Source organism: Pelodiscus sinensis, chromosome 26 (assembly GCF_052426305.1).
Source record: "Pelodiscus sinensis isolate ZL-2025 chromosome 26, ASM5242630v1, whole genome shotgun sequence".
NCBI classification, from domain to species: Eukaryota; Metazoa; Chordata; order Testudines; family Trionychidae; genus Pelodiscus; species Pelodiscus sinensis.
Genome location: NC_143077.1, coordinates 6,731,187 through 6,751,715, shown reverse-complemented (window position 1 = coordinate 6,751,715; position 20,529 = coordinate 6,731,187). Strand labels below are relative to the sequence as shown.

General features: G+C 47.3%; 1 protein-coding gene across 1 annotated transcript in view; it reads left to right on the top strand.

Annotated features, from left to right (window-relative positions):
- The window catches only part of CSMD2 (CUB and Sushi multiple domains 2), a 734,622-nt gene that overhangs the window by 89,611 nt on the left and 624,482 nt on the right, over positions 1–20,529 (top strand). The window contains exon 3 of the mRNA XM_014578911.4: positions 19,666–19,778. Coding sequence (XP_014434397.4) covers positions 19,666–19,778 — 113 coding nt within the window. The remainder of the gene's footprint in view (positions 1–19,665; positions 19,779–20,529) is intronic.

Genomic DNA, 20,529 nt, shown 5'->3' with positions numbered 1-20,529 from the left:
AGAACCCAGGGTCCGTACTAGCCATTACCCACTAGACAGCACTGGTTTTCTATCTGTTGAACTTACAGTAGATGTTCTGGCATTAAATCCCCTTTCATCTGTTGAAATGAACCACATATTTGTGACAGTTCAGCTTTTGTACACTGTAACGGGGTGGACGAGGCCCGACACCCCCTGCTGTAGGCCTTCCCATACCATGCCCCAAGGAACAGAGAAGTAAAGAGGTCCTCCAGGCAGACTAGAGTGGTTACTTCTCCAGCAGCCAATCAGGGGCCAGCAGGCTGATATAAAAGAAGCTGCTGGGCCAGGGCCTGTCAGTTCCTCTCTGGAGCTTGACCCAACCAGATCTAGGGTATGTCTCCACTGCCACCCTAGTTCAAAATAGGATGGCTAATGTAGGCATTCAAACTTGCAAATGAAGCCCAGGATTTAAATATCCCGGGATTTATTTGCATGTTCCCGGGTGCCGCCATTTTTAAATGCCCCGTAGTTCAAGCGACCTGCCTGTGGCTACATATGGCACGGACTAGGTAGTTCGAATTAAAGCTCCTAATATGAACTACCTAATCTGTGCCGCATGTAGGTAGTTCGAACTACGGGGCATTTAAAAATGGTGGTGCCCGGGAACATGCAAATAAAGCCCAGGATATTCAAATCCCGGGCTTCATTTCCAAGTTTGAAAGCCTACCTTAGCCTCCCTAGTTCGAACTAGGGTGGCAGTGTAGATATATCCCAGGGACTGACTGGGAGGACAGCAGCACCTAGGACAGCTCCGAGTGCCGGCTGAACTTCAGATCTGGTTGAGACCCAGATCCAGCGGCTGTAGTCTAGCCAGGACTGGCTACAAAACTTCACAGAGCCCTGGACAGCATGAATTGAGAGCCTGAGAGATCAGGCTGGACGGAGCAGCATCTTGGGTAAGTGCCCCAGTGATCAAGGGAGCAGCAGAGATATTTTGCAGGCAACAGCTTCTTACAGGGTCCCTGGGCCAAAACCCAGAGGAGTGGATCCACCCCCCCCCCATACACACAATCCCCAGCAGCTACAGCAAGGGGTAAGAAGAAGTCTGGTCCCAGGCAACCAACCAGAAAGCCATCAGGGACACCTCCACTCCCAGAGACAGCCGGGACAGAGAAGCGGCAGATGCACCCTCGGCTACAAAGGTGATCCTGCGAGAGGGTGAGCCTCTTCACGTAGACCTAACATTTTCTGTTGGCAGAGACTGATTATGGAGCGAGGGACTGTATGGGGCAGAGAAAGACGGTGTGTTTCTTAATGCTCATTTCTGTCCTCTTAAGAAAAATATATAGTAATCAAATTCAGAGTGAGCCGTGAGTGAATTGATGCTTTCATTTAAAAAACAGCTTAATTATCCACCAGCTGGGCAGACAGAGTGATTGTAAAGTGTCTTGGAATAAAATAGGATCCTTGGCTTTGGTTGGCAGTGGAGGAGAGTTGAGTTGTGCTCTGAAGTGTGAACAGTGAATGTACAAGGAAACGCTGGTGGTGCTGGCTTGCTGCACGCGCATGATGGAAGGTGTTTGTTCAGGGATATATTTGTAGCTTGACTGGGAAATAAAAGCAGCTTGATTTTGATCATAAATCATTCCAATGAGCCAAGTTAATCAGCATTCATCGCCACCGTCCTGGTGATGCATTCTCTCTTGGGCTGAACGGATGTCTTGTGCGCAGCATTAAAAAAACAAATAAGACTGGAGGCTAAAGGTGCGTTTTCACAGCCTGCTGAAGCAAGCCTTCCAGCCACAGTCAACAGACTGGGCCTCGTTGAGGGTTCTAAAAATAAAAGTGTAGACCCTGCTTTGAAGTGTCAGCTCAGGCTGGAACTCGACCTCTAAAGCCTAAGAAGGGGAGCACCACCGACTATTTTAGGATTTTATCTACTGCCCATCTGGGACAGCGCACTTGTCCCACGCGGGGGTGAAAAGGGATAAAACGGCCCTGGGGGCGTGGGGGGCGCTGAGGCTGAAAGACAATCAGGGATGAGGCAGCCAATCAGGGCTTGGCTGAGCCCTATAAGAAGGGCTACTGGACAGGAAGAGCTCACTCTTGCTCCGCCTCTGGAGGGAGGGGGATGCAGCTGCTTCCCAGCAGAGGTGCCTTAGAAAGAGCATTGCTGGGGAAAGAGAGCAATCCAGGAGAGTGCCAGCCTGAGTAATCCCCAGGATGACACCCCAGGGAGGTACTAGGGCAGCAGAGGAGCCAGAGCAGGAGTAAGCAGCATGTCCAGCCCCCTCTCGGCAATGATGTAGTGGCCAGTCAACTAGGGAAGGGGCTAGTTGACGATTGGCAGTAGGTCGTTGAGGCAAGGTGGGTTTTGGGGTGATTGGGTAACCCAGCAGTGGAGGAGCCTGGGTGTGGGTACAACTAGGAAGGCAGTACCCAGGCCAAGGGGCATTGCGGTTTGGAAGGGATGTGGGGGCCTGACAAGTGGTGGAGACAGGAAACAGGTAACCTCAGGAAAGACACTGGCCAGCAGAGGGCACTTTGAGACCAAAGAAAAGCTAATTCCTGGACTTGCCAGCAGGCGGTCCCATGGTGGTGAGTCTGAACTGCTACATCACTCCTTGGCATCTTCCATGTCAAGTCAAGAGCCAACTCCCTGGTGGACCTGAAGGACTCTCTCTGAGATCTTGGGCCTGTAACTTAATTTCTCTGCATGTCAGTCCCCTACTATAAAACGTGGATATTCATTTTCCCTTTTGCCTATTCTTTGTCTCTTTAGACTAATGCTTTTGGGGGCGAGGGCTGTTTCTTAAGATGTGTATTTACCGTGCCCAGTCCAATGGGCCTCGGACCTCGATTGGAACCTCCCGGTAGTACTCTCAAGTGGGGGCTGATCTTATGCCTTAAAACAGTGATGGGCAACCTAGGCTAGCGAGTGGGCCTCATGAGCAGCCCTCCTTCATCTCCGTGTGCCACAAGGTTGTTGTCACCAAGACGGTTTCCCAGGATAGAGTAGTGTGGCTCGTGGCGCTTGCATCCCTGGAATTTGCCGACTGAACCGTAGCAGCACGTGGACTGGAAGCAGAGGGTGCTCACGACTTTCATTGTCAGTGTTGTGTACAATCAGCATGCACTTCCCTGATTTGCTTGACGTACACGTCGCCATAGTAATAACGGTAGGAAAAACCTGAGGATGGAAACCAGTGGACTGGCAACCTGAACATGGGCAACGATAAATAAAACATCTCCTGGGGCATGCCTAGAACCCCAATGGGCTGCATGTGGCCCGGGAACTACAGGCTGCCCACTGCTGCCTTAAAATTTAGCCCCTGTGTGCTTGAGGAGGGGCATAGCGGCTGTGCAGACTTTCAGTTTAAGGGAGATTCCTGTTGTTTGCAGGGAGAATTCACATCTTCAGCAATGCTAGGTTTCAGAGAGGTCGCCGCGTTAAGCTGTTTCAGCAGAAACAACAAGGAGTCCCGTGACAGCTGAAAGACTAACAAATTTATTTGGGCATAAGCTTTCGCGGGCTGGAGCCTGCTTCCTGCAGCGGATGATGCTTCTGTTCTAAGTGCTTGTCAACAGTGTGGTCTGGACTGCACGTCAGCCCTCTTCCCCCATCCCTGAAAACCAAACAGTGTCTTGAAAAACAGTTTTGGGGCTTGATCTGTCAAGGGGCTGAGTCCTTTGGCCCTGATCCTGCACAGCACTTAAGCATGTAAGCACACAAACCGTTTCACGGCAGAGAGTCCTGGACATTTCATGTGCTTTCGGCAAAGCAGGAGCGTTACGGCATTGCATGATCAGGCTCTGCACCAGGCAGGATCGAGCCCTCAAACACCTGCCCTCCGCAGTCAGTTCTGAAACCCACTGAAAACAACTGGCCAAGGCGCTGGTTAAACGTATGAGTCGTCCCTTCCATTTAATTTCTCTCAGCGAGGCAGAGGTGGGGGATTTATTTAACCACGAGCGTATGGAACAAAGCCATTGCACGAAGACAAAAGGCCTCCAAGCCTTGTGTGGAAACTGTGCCTGTTGAATGTCATTATAACATCATTGTAAGTTGGTTGAGTTTTCCTGGCCTGCAGCTTCATTCCTGCCCTGCAGGGACTCCAAATTAAAGGACAGCCAGCTAAGTAAGTGCTGGTGAGTCTTGCCTTACAGTCAGCATTGGCCTTTAAATGTTCCAAGATACAGCACGCTGCAGCCTCAGTTCATACGTAGCTCGTTTTATTTGCTGACTAATGAGGGCATTTAAAATATCAATTATGTTTCTGCCAATATTAAAAAAAAGTCAAACTAACATTTCTCATTGTAATTCCTTGTTTGTATTAAAAATTTAAATAGCAGGAGGAGGGGGAAAATAAATTTAGTGGCAGAACTGCTGAAAAAACAAAAACAAACCCAAAGCAAGAAAGCAGTAGGAATATGTGTGAAATACATGCTGCGGGCTCATTAGATACCCCAGTAAAGGATCAAGCCGTTGAAGGGGCTGTTACCTAGTTATCATGCAACCTTCGGAAGGCTTCTTAATTCCCAAACTACTGGAAAAGGAAGCTGTACCCAGAGATCAGGGCTAGGACCTGATGTGAGAGAGAATCTAAGCACGCAAGACCAATCCCAACTCAATCATCCCAGCCAGGGGTTTGCCAAGCTGGGATTTAAAAACCTCTAAGGATGGAGATTCCACCGCCTCCCTAGGGAACCCATTTCAGTGCTTCCCCACCCTCCTAGAGAAAGAGTATTTTCCAATATCCAACCTAGATCTCCACTGTAACTTGAGACCATTGCTCCTTGTTCTGCCATCTGTCACTACTGAGAACAGCCTCTCTCCATCCTCTTTGGAACCCCCCTTCAGGGAGTTGAAGGCTGCTATCAAATCCCCCTCACTCTTCTCTCCTGCAGACTAAATAAGCCCAAATCCCTCAGCATCTCCTTATAGGTCATGTGCTCCAGCCCCTTAACCCTTTTGATTGCCCTCTGCTTCACCCTCTCCAGTGCATCCACATCCTTTCTGTAGTGGGGGGGCCCAGAACTGGACGCAGTGCTCCAGATGTGGCCTCACCAGTGGCAAATAAAGGGGAATAATCACTTCTCTAGATCTGCTGGCAATGCTCCTCCTAATGCACCCTAATATGCCATTCTCCTTCTCAGCTACAAGGGCGCAATGTTGACTCAGATCCAGTTTCTCATCCACTGGAATCCCCAGGCCCTTTTCTGATGAACTGCTGCTTAGACAGTTGGTCCTCAGCCTGTTGCAGTCCTTGGGATTCTTCCTTCCCAAGTGCAGGACTCTGCACTTGTCGAACCTCATCAGATTTCTTTTGGCCCAATCCTCCAATTTGTCAAGGTCACATTGGACCCTCTCCCCCTATCTTAGGGTATGTCTAGACTACATTCCTCTGGCGACAGAGAGATGTAAATTAGACATACCGAAATTGCTAACGAAGCGGTGATTTAAATATCCCACTCTTCATTAGAATAAAAATTGCCAGCAAAAAGCGGCAGTCTAGGCAGGGATTGGTCGACAAGGAAAGCCTTTTCCGACCGATCCTGTAAACCTCGTTGCCTGAGGCATAAGGGATCTGCTGGAAAAGGCTTTCCTTGTCGATCGATCCTTGTCTAGACTGCTGCTTTTTCCCGGCAAATTGCCATGTCGGCAAAAAATGGCAGCCATTTTAGTTCTAATGAAGCACATGACATGGGTAGCAGTTTGAGCACTCACTACCCCACGCAGTGCCTCCTGCTGGTCGGTCTGAGAATTAACTCTTCCAGCCCTGGAACACCCCCTGTTGGCCGGTATCTCACCCTCAGTAACCTGTCTTCTGCCCCTGTGTCCCTCCTGCCCCACAGTGCACCTTTCCTTGGGGTGCTGCCCCATAGCACTGCCCCTACACTCTGAGGTCCTCCCCTCCCATGGAACCCCAGTCCTCTACCCACTGTCAGTTGTCATCTAGTGCCTGCCTGAGGGGCAAACTGCAATCTGAAATGGCCACTCATCACAGGCAAGGGGGTGTGGACCTGCTGCCTTTTGCTGCACTGGCTGCCTCCCTGCAGCCCTGATAACTTCAGGCCTTAAGGGCAAGGCCTCAGCCTGAGTTTACCTGGTTCTACAGATGCAGCAAGAGTGTCTGTTCTCCTCTCAAGATCCTCTATTTATACTCCCCCAGTTGGGCCCTAATTGGCTGCCACCTGCCTCAGCTGATTGCTCCACAGTCCCCGCCCCCCAGGGCTGGGTTTAACCCTAATCTCACTTGGTGTGGGGTGACTGCCCTGCTACACATGGTTATCCATGCAAGAGTAGGTCCTGCCAGGCTAGCCAAATTCTAGTTCACATTGCTGTGTTCTCCCTACATAAAATTGGAAGTGGAATTTTAGTGGATATCATATTTTCCACTTCTTGGCTAGGGCGGCATGAAGCTAAATAAACTGCTGTTTCACGCAGTAGAAGATTTCATTTCCACAATGGATGAAGAGTGTGCTTCAATTTGTATTTTTTTTAAAGAATTTTGACAGGTAATAGTGTGTAATTTTAAGCTTCTTTGATTTGTATATGTTTGGTTTTTCACAGTTGAACACAATCTGTAAGTTGTAAGTATTTTTTTTTCAACGGTATTGATTTACATTTTCCCTGGAACAGGACATTATGAGGGAGTTGGACAATTATTTAATTGCAGTAGGTTTTTTTTTTAATTCAAAAAGTTAGTTTTCTAACTATTAAAACACCAGTTATCAGCATCAGAAATCAAAATATTCACGGTATCCTTAAATAGATCTCTCATAGGTTCTCCGGTAGCATTTTTCTTACTTTGCCTATCTGAAAATTTTCATTACTATCAATGGAAATGTACGAGATGTTGTGCATATGGTGAAAATGATGTCTGCCGATAGAATGCTAATCCTTTCTTCTCAAATTATAATTTAGGTTCAGATCCCAAGGGGTTCTGGAATTTGGCCCACAATTTGAAAAAGGGCCTTCAGTCCCTTCAGAGTGAAAGACTTTGTGAAAAGATAAGAGAGTACTTTGCATGCCAAGATGTTTTCTCCATGATGTGCTTCTCCCTTCACAACACACTAGTGACAATGTCTGTAAGGAAAACCAGTACCTAGTTCCGCGAGATTGACAGAAAAATGTCCTCTTCTGTGCTTCTGCTCCTACTTTTTCTTCATGACGTTATTCTGAAATAACGACGCGCACATCTCCACAGCATGCGACTATTTTGAAATAATGGTGAGCTGGAGGACCTCTTACTCCAACTCCTGTAACCCTCCTTTCACAAGGAGTAAGGGAAGTTGAAGGAAGAGTGTTCTTTCTTCAACTTCCTGCTGTATAGACAGCGCGGAAAGACGGAGCTGAAATTGCGTAGCTTAATTCAACTTTTGCCCTGCTGTGGAGATGTGCTCTGAAGCAGTAGGGTGGTGATATTTCCCTATGCTGAACAAGGGACACCTGCTATAATTACACGTATTAAAGCGAATTCAGTGGTAATTAATCAGAAATCTTCAGTCCAAATGTTCACATTAAAATCAAGCAATCCTCTATTAAAAAGAAATATTCTGTCGGATTCTTTTTATTTACCTTCTTTCAGGCTTTAGGGTTCACCATGGGGAAGGACCCCCCCCCCACTCCCATACACCTCCCCTCTCACGTGCGGTGGGGTGATGGATTGACCTGATCTTGCCTTCCTGACATTCTCCACCCTCTGCCTGACTCGGCCAACGGGATGGACCCTCATCTCCTGGTATCTGGCACCATGAACTCCTGAGGCAATATGTGGGGGGAGGGCATGCATGGTCACATGCCCCCCCTCCCAGATTTGGGGGTTCACCCCAGAATGTAGCCAGCAGCCTTCCAGCACTGTGCAGTAGAGAGGGGATGGGAGCTGCTCCAGTTGCAAGGGAGAGTGGGGAGTGTTTGATCTCACCCGTGTCTTTGCAGAGCTTTTCCCCTCTCCTGCCCCAGCGCTTGTCTGGCAGCATCTTGTTCCCTTCCTGCCCACACCATTTTGAAAAGCAGCTAGCACCTCCAGGCTGCTGCTGGCCACCGGTAACTCAGCCTCCTCCTGCCCCCCAGCTACAGTGTGCACAGAAAGGGGTTAAACCCTGAGCATGGAACCTGACTGCAGGGGCTTTAGCTCAATAGGGGAGGATGCCTAGGAACAGGGCATCCCCATGGTCCCTGGGGGCAGGATCCGGGGGAGAGGGGGAAAAAGAGGAAGTGGGAATGCTGAGGCCCTGCACAGGGGGCTGCTATGGAGCCTGTAGAATCAGGGCATGAGAAGACAGGAAATTGCTTTCCCCCTGCCACTCCAGAGTTTAGCTGATGGGCAGAGGGGCTTCCCTGTGCTACTGTTGTGCAGGGCTTTGGCACGTGGTGGTCTCAGCTTCTCTTGACTAGGGCCCCAACTTGCAAGGTCTTGGTTTTACACAGGGCATCAGCCCAGCTAGCTGAGTGGGTTTTACCCATGAACGCTCATGCTCTAGCATGTATGTTAGTCTCTAGGGCTACGGCTACACTACAGAGATGATCGAAGCTGCCACTTTCGACCTTGCAAGGTTCTAATGAGCAGGTCTAGTGAAGATACGCTAATTCTGACTGAGAGGGGTGCTCCAGTTGATATTGGTAGTCCTGCTTCCACGAGGAGTAAGGGAAGTCAAAGGGAGAGTGTTCTCCCTTCAGCTTCCTGCAGTGTGGACTGTGCCAAAAGTCGAGTTAAGGTATTTTGACTTCAGTTATGCAATTAACATAATTAATTCGATCTTATCCCGTAGTAAATCATAGAACACTAGCACTGGAAGGGAACTCGCAAGATCATCAAGTCGAGTCCCCTGCCCTCATGGCAGGAAAAAGCACCATCTAGATCATCCCTGACAGGTGTCTGCCTAACCTGCTGTTAAAATATCTCCAGTGATGGAGATTCCAAAACCTCCTAAATAAGTAAAAGGCAATTTATTCCAGTGTTTAATCACCCTGAGTACGTCTACACTACAGTGTTATTTTGAAATATCTTATTTCAAGATAGTTATTTCCACAAGAAATGGACGGACGTGAGGGAGGAATGAAGCACAAGCCCCCAGTGGGGCAGACCAGGAAGACGGTTAGTGCTCCTCAGGGTGGAAGCTCTCCTTCAGGGCCTCTTGGATACTGACAGCCCCCTGATGGACCTCCTGGATCGCAGTCTGCAGCAACACATCCAAGAGAAGCATCAGAGTGCCCAGGGCCAGCTCTGGCTCTCTGTTGCAGAGTGCTGTGGTGTCCTGAATGAGGGCAAGCAGAGCATGCAGAGACAAAATGCTTTGTTGTCCCTCATCGAGGAAGGCAAACAAGCAGAGAAACCTGAGAACCAGCTGTCTCAGGGGGTCCCTTTAAGCACAGGCCTCAGATAGCCTCAGACAGCAGCCACACAAAGATACTCCTGACCTGATGCCCTGTCGGACCTGGTTGCCACTGGCCTTAAATGCAATTCAGCGTCCATTCAGTGTGGATGTGCTATTTCAAAATAGCAAAATGCTATTTCGAAATGCATTTTGTGTGTAGATGCCTTATTTTGAAATAAGCTATTTCTAAATAACTATTTTGAAATAGCTTATTTCAAAATAGGGTTGTACTGTAGACATACCCTCTGTCTTTAAGATGCCTCAGGACTTCTTATTTTGACAGCAACCAATGTCTTTCCATTGATATAAGTTAGCTTTGGATCATCCCATAGATTACATGTATATGTTACAAATACCTTAGCTTTATGTTGACTTCTGCTCATATCAGTTGTGAGACTGCCATGCACCTCGAAGAAAGAGTTCCGCTATTAATTCAGACTCAGACCTTATTTCACCAAATGTCCTAAGCCGCCTCTTCTGCTTCCCAGTGCTGTTTTTAACATAGCTCGTTCAAACTAACTTACCTTGCTTTTTTCCATAAGGTGATGCACCAGACAGGAAAATCAGTTTGGTTCTTTTGCCACCAATCATATTAACTGCATATGGTTAAGAGTAAGAGTGGTTAATTTCATCTGAAATTCTCTGTAATAGGCATCATTAAATTGCAGGCAGGGAAAAAAGTCATTGAGGTATGATGTGGTATAATTTAAAGCTGGGTTAAATGATGCAGTCCAATAGGTTTTCATTCGAGGCGTGCAGAGAGGTTGAGGTTTTTCTCTCGCGTTTGTGCTGTAAAGGACATTGGCTTGCCAGCTGCACTAACATTTTTGGATTGCAACCCAAGCTGACGTTGGGAAGCTTACCAGAAGGAAAATGTACTGTTTTAATTATGGCGCCCATGTTCCAAAATGGAACCCACGTTGTGCTATCTGCCACGGTCCCATCTGACGTGCTGGTAAAGCATAGAATGCAAAATGAGGAGATGAACGTGTTTTAAAGGAATGAGCCGAGGACTGGTTGACAGTTCTTTTCCTCAGGCTCATAACGTTTAAGCAGTTAACTAATTAAACAGGATGTTCTATCCCTCGTATGTGGTGATGGTGTTGGGGAAATCCAAAAAATTGGGCCATGCCCTGAGGCTCTTGCTCGCTTTATACTCGAGTGGTCTTTATTCAGACAGAACTCCCGGTGAAACCACTGCGCGCCTTGCTTGAATGGAAAAACAATGGAGAGCCTCAGTATTGATCCACAGTGATTTCTGTGACACTGAATAGCTCTTTGCGATGCGGTGGAATGAGAATCCTGAACAGCTCCATTATAGTTAAAGCAATTTTCTTCCCTCTGTGTATGCTGAAGCGTTAATACTGGCAGTATTGCTCTCCATAACGAAACAGGTCCTACTCTAATAATCATCCACTCCACATGCAGTGTTTATCACCTCCCAAAGCCAATACCGTCTCTGCTGTGATTAAGAAGAGGAGAGGAGAGAAGTTGCAGCTGAAGGAAACTCAGGACTTCCGGTTTGGCCACAGCCGATTCCAACGGAGCTGGAGAAATCCCAGTCTTATTACATATAGCAATGCACGCTCGATATTCTTGCAGCTGGCCTTGCAGATCACGGGGAGGCTCATGGGGTGAAAAGTGGCAGGTTCTCTTACTGGCTGCTCCCTCTCCTGCTATACAGACAAGCTGCTGATAGTGGTTCTTAAAAAAAAAAACTTCCCTCTGAATGGGGTTGTTATGTAAGTATGCGTGAATAGGACCATTAATGCGGAAGTGTAGGTGTTCAGAAGTATCTCTCTGTAGTGGCTCTTACTGCGAATACGTTATATTGGCATAATAAATCTGTGAACGGCGTCTCCATGAAGTGGTGGAATGGGCATCTGTGTATGTAAATTGTACAACAAAGAACAATGATGTGTTTCACTGCATGAAGTCACCTAGGAAATATTTTCACAGACACAGAAAAGGGGCAGGAAGTTGGCATTGGTGGCCCACAGTGGCAAATGCATGTGAAAATAGGTACTGTGCTTGTGTGCTCAAAGAAAAGCAAATTTGTAGCATTACGGAGCTGAATGAGGTGGCCGTTGAGTGTCGTGTCCTGGCTTTGCCACAGAATTGCCTTGTGAACTTGGGCATGTCACCTCACCTTTTTTTTTTTCCGTTTGTGATAGAAAGGTATTAGACAAACATATAGGCACCTAAATAGGTGATATGATTTGTTTTGTGGTACTGAGAACCCATAATGCCCAGTGACGGATTAAGTGACGTGCCCAGGGTCACAAACTGAATCTGTAGCAGAGAGGGGAACAGACTCCAGGTTCTCTCGAGTCCTAGTCCAGTGTTTTATGCACAAGTCAATCCTTGCTTTCTAAGGCCTTCCTTCAGAAAAGTACCTAAGCACATGCTTGTGGTCATAGAATCATAGACGACTAGCATTGGAAGAGGCCTTAGGAGGTGATCTGGTTCACCTCCCAACCTCCACTCTCCACTGAAATCGGGACTAACCCCAAGTAAATCATCCCAGCCTGGACTTTGTCAACCTAGCCTTGAAAACCTCTATGGATGGAGATTCCTAGTCCAATCCCCTGCTAAAAGCAGGACCAATCCCAACTAAATCACCCCAGCCAGGGCTTTGTCGAGCTGGGACTTAAACCTCTACGGATGGAGATTCCAACCTTTCCCTAGGGAACCCATCCCAGGGCTTCCCCATCCTCCTAGGGAAGTAGTTTTTTCTTATTATTCAACCCAGATCTCGCAATTTGAAACAACTGCTCCTTGTTCTGTCATCTGCCACCACTGAGAGTAGCCTAGCTCCGTCCCCTTTGCAACCCCCACCTCCTTTCAGGGAGTAAGAAGGCTACTGTGAAATCCCCCTTCAGTCTTCTCTTCTGAAGACTAAACAAGCCCAGTTCCCTCAGCCTCTCCTCGTAAATCATGTGCCCAGCCCCCTCATCATTTTTGTTGCCCTCCACTGTGCTCTCTCCAATTTGTCCACATCCTTTCTGGAGGGGGAGCCTGAAACTGGATGCAAGACTCCAGATGTGGCCTTACCGGTTCTGAATAGAGGGGAATAATCCCTTCCCTGGATCTGCTGGTATTTCTCCATCTAATGCCCCTCAATATGCTGTTTGCCTTCTTGGAATCAAGGGCACATTGTTGTCTCATATCCAGCTTCTCGTCTACTGTAAGCCCTGGGTCCTTTTCTGCAGAGCTGCTGCTTAGCCAGCCTGTCCCCAGCCTGTTGCAGTGCTTGGGATTCTTCCGTCCTCAGTGCAGAACTTTGAACTTGTCCTTGATGAACCTCATCAGATTTCTTTTGGCCCAATCCTCCAATTTGTATAGGTCGTTCTGGACCCTACTCCTGTCCTCCAGTGTATCTACCTCTCCCTGCAGCATGGTATCCTCCATGAATTTAGTGCAAACCAATCCATCATCCAGATCGTTTATGAAGATGTTGAACAAAACCAGCCCCAGGACCAACCCATGGGGGACACCGCTTAATACCAGCTGTCAACAAGACATCAGGCTCTTGATTACTACCTGATGAATGCAGTGGTCTAGCCAGCTTTCTATCCACGTTATAGTCAATTCATTCAAGCCATACTTCTTTTACTTGCTGGCTAGAACGCTGTGGGAGACCATACGGAAAAGTCTCGCTAAAGTCAAGATGTGTCTCATCCACCACTTTCCCCATCACCACAGAGCCAGTTATCTTGTCGTAGAAGGCACCATGTTGGTCAGTCATGACTTGCCCTTGGTGAATCAATGTTGACTGTTCCTCATCACCTTCCTCTCCTCCACATGTTTCAAAATGGATTCCTTGAGGATCCCCTCCAGGATTTTTCCAGGGACTCACATTAGCTACGTCTAGACTGCACCCTTAAATCAGAAAAATATATGCAATGTGCGCTACGCAAATTGCGTCTCTTTTTTCAATTTAATTTCGAAAGAGGCTTTTTCAAAATTTGGTGCATCTCCATGGCACCAAATTTCAGAAAAAAGTGCTCTTTCAAGTCATCCCTAATTCCTCATAGAATGAGGTTTACAGGGATAGTGAAAGAGTGCGTCTGTTCTTTAAAAAAAAATTCAAAGAAGCGGACATGGTCTTTGGACGCAGAGTTGCTTTTTTGGGATACTTCTGGTATCCTGAAAAAGCAATGCAATCTAGATGTAGCCTTATTTCCCCAGATCTTCCTCCTCCACTTTTTTCAAAGATGGGGACTATCTTTGCCTTTTTTCAATTGTCCTGCGACCTCTCCCAATTGCAACAGGTTTTCAAAGATAATGGCCAATGGCTTTGCAGTCATATCACCAAATCTCTCCGCACCCTCCGATGCATTAGAGCTGGCCCCATGGGCTTGTCCGTGTCTAGCTGTTCTAGCTAGTCCTTAACCTGTTCTTTCACTACTGAGGGCTGCCCACCTCCTCCCAATACTGTGCTGTCTAGTGCAGCAGGCTGGGGGCCCATATTGTGTGTGAAGACCGAAGCAAAAACGCATTGAGTACTTCAGCTCTTTCCATACCATCTGTCACTAGTTTGCGTTCCCCATTCAGTAAGAGCTCCACACTTCCCCGACCTTCTTCTTGTAGAAACCATTCTCGTTACCCTTCACATCTCTCCCTAGCTGCAACTCCAGTTTTCCAATAGGCCATCCCTATTCAGGTTAGCACTTACAGCCCATGGTCTCCCAGGGGCCTTAAATGCTTGTTAAAGAAAAGCAGGTTCAGAAGTGCTGCCCTCGGCTGTGGATATCAGAGCATGCTTGGATTATGTACGTGAGCCCGAGCTCAGGTGTTGTACCAGCCTTTTCTCTTGCCATCCCCGTCCGACAGGAAACACCCCCCTAGCCAGCAGTGCTGCAATATTCCTGTGTCGTGGTGCTGAGAAGCCAAAATTCCGTGCCTGCCAGAATTCAGAACATCAATGAGACCCCGGGATGTGCTTCTGTTTTCCGTCCTTGGCCTTGCGGTGGGTTGACAGGCCAGCGTTTATGCATCTGCCATCCAAAACCTCATTTACTGCAAAACAGGAGCCAGGAGGATCTGGCAGCATCTGGGAGCTGCTATTACGGTTACTCTGGAGAAGCTGGTCGGAACATGTCCAGTCTTTTGGGATATTGACAGGGGTTGGTTGGGGATTTGCAGTGCACGATGGTCGGCTCACTCACTGCCTTTCTTTGTGTCAGTTAGCTTTAGCATGGGATAGATGCAAGAACAGTTCTGCCCACGGTGGCATGAGACCTGCGAGTCATCCCCTGCCTTGGTCTGTGTGCAATGAGCTGGTGGCAGCCTGGGTTCTGTCTATATTCTTCTGTCGGTATCTGATACCAGGATAGACTTTAATTGCAGTCAGCTGGAGCACTTGTCTGAATGGCTGGTCCTACCTGTGTGTAACAGGAGGGGGCTGGTGAGCCGGGGACTCCGTGGTGAATCTTCAGCTCTGTCTCCCCATCCCATGTCTGATTGTGACCAGGGTTTTTGACCCCCTAAGAACCCTGTTTTCTAAACTTTATCTCAAAGAGTGGGGATGAATGTGGTTGGGGGGGGGGCATCAGGAAAACGGGGAGTTTTTAGTTGTGGGGCCTTTTGCGGACACAGGATGAAATAAGGGGTAATCTTTAGCTCAAGTGGTAGATCGATCTTGGAGATAAAGGTGCAAAGTTCTAGTCCCTGCTGCCAGGACACTATAAAATCCATCTGTCTCCAAAGCAGGAATGGCAAAACTTACTGACCCTTGAATCTATATGATAATCATCAGGAGTTTGAGAATGGCAAGATATGCACAACTTGCCCCGCAGGGCAGCGTGCCTGTCAGGGCCCAGGGCTTCTGCGCAGAGGCCCCCTGTCTTGCTAAAGCCTTTACACCCTTTCCAGCAGGGCAGAAGCTCCTAATCTCACTACCCCGCCACAGGACGGAAGCACCGAGCTCTCCTCTCTGCCAGTCTGGTAGGTGGAGACTGTGAGTGTGATGAGCTGCCTTTGGACCACTCCTGGTCGGTAGGGATGGGTGGGAGATGAGCAGGTTTAAGCAATTATCTGTCATCCGCACAACACGGTTTCATTAAAATTGCTCTGCGTTTCTGTATGTGCCTTTCTTGTAAAAATCAGCTGCTTGGAGGTTTCAATGAGCGCTTCTAATTAAATCTAAAAATAGCTATCACACTCTTCTACCCATCTGTACGTGGTGAAAGGACACACACCCTTTAAAATAGCAGACCTTGCTTTTATTATTCATGGAAATATTGGCTTTAAATACGGCAGACAATGGATTTTATTCTTTGCGTCTGTGCCTGTCAATATTTCACAGCTTACATTAAGACTTGACTATTGTGTGTAGCAACAGGAAGAGTTTTGCTGGGGACAACTGAGGAATTTCTCTTTAATAAAGTTCTGGGACAGGGCATGTCCAGTTGCATTATTCAGCCAGGGCTCTGTCCTTTTTGGGCACAGTATTTAGACACATTGTCAATGAGGGAGAAGTCTGCATTTTTTTTCCCTTAATGCTTGAATTTTACAAGTAGCCTGGAAGTGTTGGTCTCTGAACTCCTACAGATTCCTTTAATCTCAGCCCTAGTGGCTTATTTCTTGCCCTCGGAGAGGAAGGATGGCAGGAGCGAAGGTGCTAGTCTGGTCTGTGGGAAATCTTGATCACGTCCCAGCTTTGCCACTGACTTTCTCTGTGACCTTGGGCAAGTCATTGGATCTCTCTATGCATCAAGTTTTCATTTGTAAAACAAAGATAATATCATCCCCAGGGCTCAACAGGGTGTTGTGAGAATAAATACATTAGATGCTGGATATGACGGCACGTCGTTAGCGGTCGCTTGATAAAAGAGCTTTTAAAATAGGTATGGTTGTGTGTCATGAGTGTATTTAGGGGTCTATGGTAGAGTGCCTGACAGAGTTTTTCTCTCTCCAACCTCATGCTACACAAGGAGGAGGAAATATTCTTAATACAATTCTCTTAGGGTTTTTTTAATAGGACTATAGGAATCTCCAAATTGAATCAGACTGGGTTGATTTCTCTGGTCTAGTACCCAGTCGCTAACCGAGACTAGCTGCTTCAAAGAAACACTGAAGTGGGCATTTTAAATTGCCCATAGTGGAAAATTCCTTCCTATCCCTCTTAATGAGAGATGGGCTCATACTCTGAATATCTTGGCAAAGATTTTTAAAATACCATCTCTACTGTAACTGGAAGTTTTCAGGATCTGAATCAATATTGAATTCTTTTTTGAAACTGCTCAGCTCTTTGCCTTGCTATCATGTGGCAATGAGTCCCATAGGCCAGTTGTTCATGGGGTTTTTTTTACATGTATTTACAGTTGTGCTTGGATTTGTCTTTGGGCCTGTCAGGCACGCATTTAACAGGACTGGTTGAAAAACTTTTTTTTTCATCCCATAAATGTATTATGTAAATCATCTTAGCTCCGTGCAAGTGAATGGATTATAAGTTATAAACCTGTCACTGTTTGTCAAAAATGTACATTAGCTATTCTCAGTATGTGTCAATATCATATCAGGAAGTTACTGCCTGGGATCCAATAATGCCAGTTCAAAACTGTCGATGAACAAACATCTGCATTAGAATGAACAATTACCCTGTCACTCAGAGCCCTGTCTATCAAAAAACAAAACAAAAAAACCGCTGAAGTAATTAGGCTGAGGACACGATGTTATGGAATATTGTTCTTCCTTTGCTTACTGTACCCATCTTTTTCATAGAACTGTCACCTGTCTCGTGAGGATCCCTCCGTGTCTCCTTCTCATGGGGCGGCGGCATAATCTAGAGAATAGACCACTGGGCGGGTGCTTAGGAGAAGTGGTGTCTATCTCCTGCTTTGCGACTGAAAACGTAGCGGGTGACCCCTAAGCAAGTTACTGCTATGCCGTGCCTCAGTTTCCCTATGTGCAAAACGGGGGGAAAGTGCTTTTGTAATCTATGACAAAAATGCTCTATGGAAGAAAGATGGGTTTTGTTTGGAGGAGCACTCTGCCTCCTGTTTTTCTCTTTTATAATCACAGACTGTAACCACTTTCCCTTTCTTTTCTCCCTCCCTCCCCCCCCCCCCCGCCACCTCCTTCCTTGCTTTGCAAGGAGTCAGCCATCAAAAGACCTTGAAAGCTCCATTTGGAGGCATTCAGGGCAGCCCACTGGTTCTGCTGAGCTGCAGCTCGTGAGCTCTGGATTCAGTCCCAGCTCTGCTCTGGTGCGCTGCGTTATTCTGGGCAAACTGCTGCCCCCATCTATAAAACAGGACTAATCCTACCGGGCTCCTTTGCAAAGCACTTCGAACTCCGTTGACGACAAGCAAAAGCTTGTTTTTATGTCTTTATTGGCTTAGTCCAGAGGCAAATTCCCTTTGGGGTCAGTTGTCTGCTCTTTTACCTCCTAGTTCAAGCCTTGCCTCTAGTAAATATACAGAGTAAAAGGGTCAATTTTTAAACCCAGCCAGGCCGATGGAGTTTCTTAATGGGCAGTGTCCGTTTGACTGCGTCTCATCCTCTTCGAGTTTAGATTGATTGTGTAATTGACTATCAGTGGTTTAACATTGTAGGCACGTCTCTAAGGCCTTTGCTCCAAGGATCTTCACGCACTTGATAAAATATTGACTGAATGAAGCCACTCAGACGTTTGAGTGTCATTCCCATATCACAGAGGGCAGAGACAGACACAAGGAGGCCAAGGGACTTGCCTTAGGTCCTAGCGCAGGTTCGAAAAAGAACCAGGAATGCGAATCTCCACTGCCACGTTCTCTGGGCTCTCTACAGGTTGAATCTCTGTAAACCAGGACTCTTTGGTCTGGCCACATTTGTGGTCTGGAAGGACCACGGAGGTTCCAGGACCAGAGAGTCCTCATGGAAGGCTGGTGTCTGGGCTCCCCACAGCTGGGCGGCCTGGCTTGCTGCAGTTGAGATGCCCGGCAGGGCTGGGAACCCGGCGTGCTGCAGTGGGGTCCAGCTGGGCTGCCCGACGGGGCCGTAGCACAGCCATGGCAGTGAGGCTGCTGTGCATGCTGGGAGCTCAGCTGCAGCTGGGCAGCCCATCATAGCAGGGAAGTGGGGGGACTAGCAGGGCAGTGGGGCTAGCAGCAGAGGGTGGTGGTCAAAAGGCTGGTGGTCAGTCCAGGGCTTGGGGCGGGGGGAGGTGTAGCAGAGGGCCTGATATACCGGCCTCCCCATGTCTTTCACAATCCCTTATCTGGGACCGGTCAGGTCCTGAGGGTGCCGGACCAGGGAGGTCCAAGTTTGTACTACACGCTTCAGAGTATGTGACCATTACATGTCTAAACAAGTGGGGTCAGTGCTTGGGTCCAATGATGAATGTTGCTTTTGAAATGCTTCAGGCAGATACACAGACCATTGTTTTGTTCCCTGTAGCTTCTAGAAGCTGTCCCTGATGAACAAAACGATAAATATAAAATCTGACCAGAAGTAATCAGAATGGCTTTTAATTTAGATAATGAAGGAATATGCTAATAGTCATTATAATCCACTGGTGAGTGTGTAAGAGGCCCCTCTCTGGGCTAGGGTTGCCTGATACTTTCACAAAAAATCCCGAACATGGCGGGGGGGAAATAATTGGTTGAACCAAAAAAAAAAAAAAATTGCTGTACCTTTAAATTCCCACTCCCCCTGCCCCCGCCAAACACAGCAGGGGAAAAATGTCCCTGATGGCCTTCCATCCGAGAAAACAGAAAATATCGGATATTTTACATGTCCGGTATTTTCTGTTTGTTTTTGTTTTTTTACCGGACAGAGGCCGCAAATACCGGACAGTCCCGGTGAAAACCCGACACCTGGCAACCCTACTGTGGGCACATCTATAGTCAAGAGAAAATTGACACTCCGGAGACTGATCTTCTAGTGTTTGATTTAATGGGTCTAGTATAGACTCCTAAATTGAATGCTGAGAGCAGCCTCCACCGGCATCTGGTATTCCTCCTTCTGCGAGGAGTACAGGAAGCTGACAAGAGCATTTGCTCCCATCAGCCTCCGGTTGTGTGGACACCGAGAAGGCTCGGCTTAAGGTCCGCCGACTTGAGCTACGCTTTTTATGTAGCTGGAGTTGTGTACCTCAAGCCAGCCTACCTGGTCTAGCACAGTTCAGGCCTCTGTGCCCAGCCTATAGAGGGTGTAGACTTGTTGTAGTCGTAAGGCTGGTGCTTGAGGTGAAGCTGTAGAGGCTCATGTGTTTAGATCTGGAAGTCCCTCATATGTTGGCCAAGACGGTGACCATCCCTGCATATACAAGTGCCTCTAGACTTGCTGGCCGCTCCTGTATTTGCCACTCTAACATTTTCTCTTGGTGTTTTTCAGGTTAACTGGTTTCCAGCTGCCTGCACCTATTGTGAGTACAGGAGTTGTGTTATCTTTATGGCTTGTGAGCGATTACGCTGTCAGTGCCCAAGGCTTCCAGGCAAACTATGAAGGTAGGTCCTCCCCATTCAGTTTGTCTTACTGCTCCCTACCCTGTAGCAGGGACTAAAACCAAGCAGAGGACTGGACTTGATGACCTCTCAAGGTTCATTCCAGTTCTAGCGTTCTAGGATTATGTGATTCAAGAGCTGGCTGCAAAGTGTTGAAAAAAGGGTGTGAAATTTTTTTCAAAAAAAGAGAGCCCATTTTATTTCATTGCAAATTTGAGTTTTTTCCACCAACTCTAGTTGAAAAGTTTGGAAAAGTTATCATGTAACGAAAAACAAAGCGCTCCTTTGAGATTGGAAGGTAATGTAGCATTTTAGCTTTGGGATCCTCAGGGTCGTAGAGAATGCAGCCATCTTTCTGGCCAATGAGATGGTGGAAGAAGAGGTAACGAGGAATGCAGTGCTCCATGTAGAAAGTGGCCCTCAAAAGTGCAGAGATTTGTTTATTGTTCAGGGTGCATTTTCTTAACCACCAACAATGTATGTTGTTTTTTTCACTATACATTCCGTTGGCTGGGGGGTGACAAAATGTTCTGTATTATTTAAAATTGTGGAGATAGTCTGTCCGGCTAAAAAAATGCTTGGCTCTCAATAACTGCTTCTCTGTAAATAGGACCAAACAATAATTAACAGTGTTAATGAAAGGTCTTTGCTCAAGCATTTGTATAATTATAACATGTGTCACAGTAGCTGGGCACAAGAAAGCCTAAATCAAGTTATAATATGTTCAGAACTTTATTGCTTTTAAGCTCTTTCT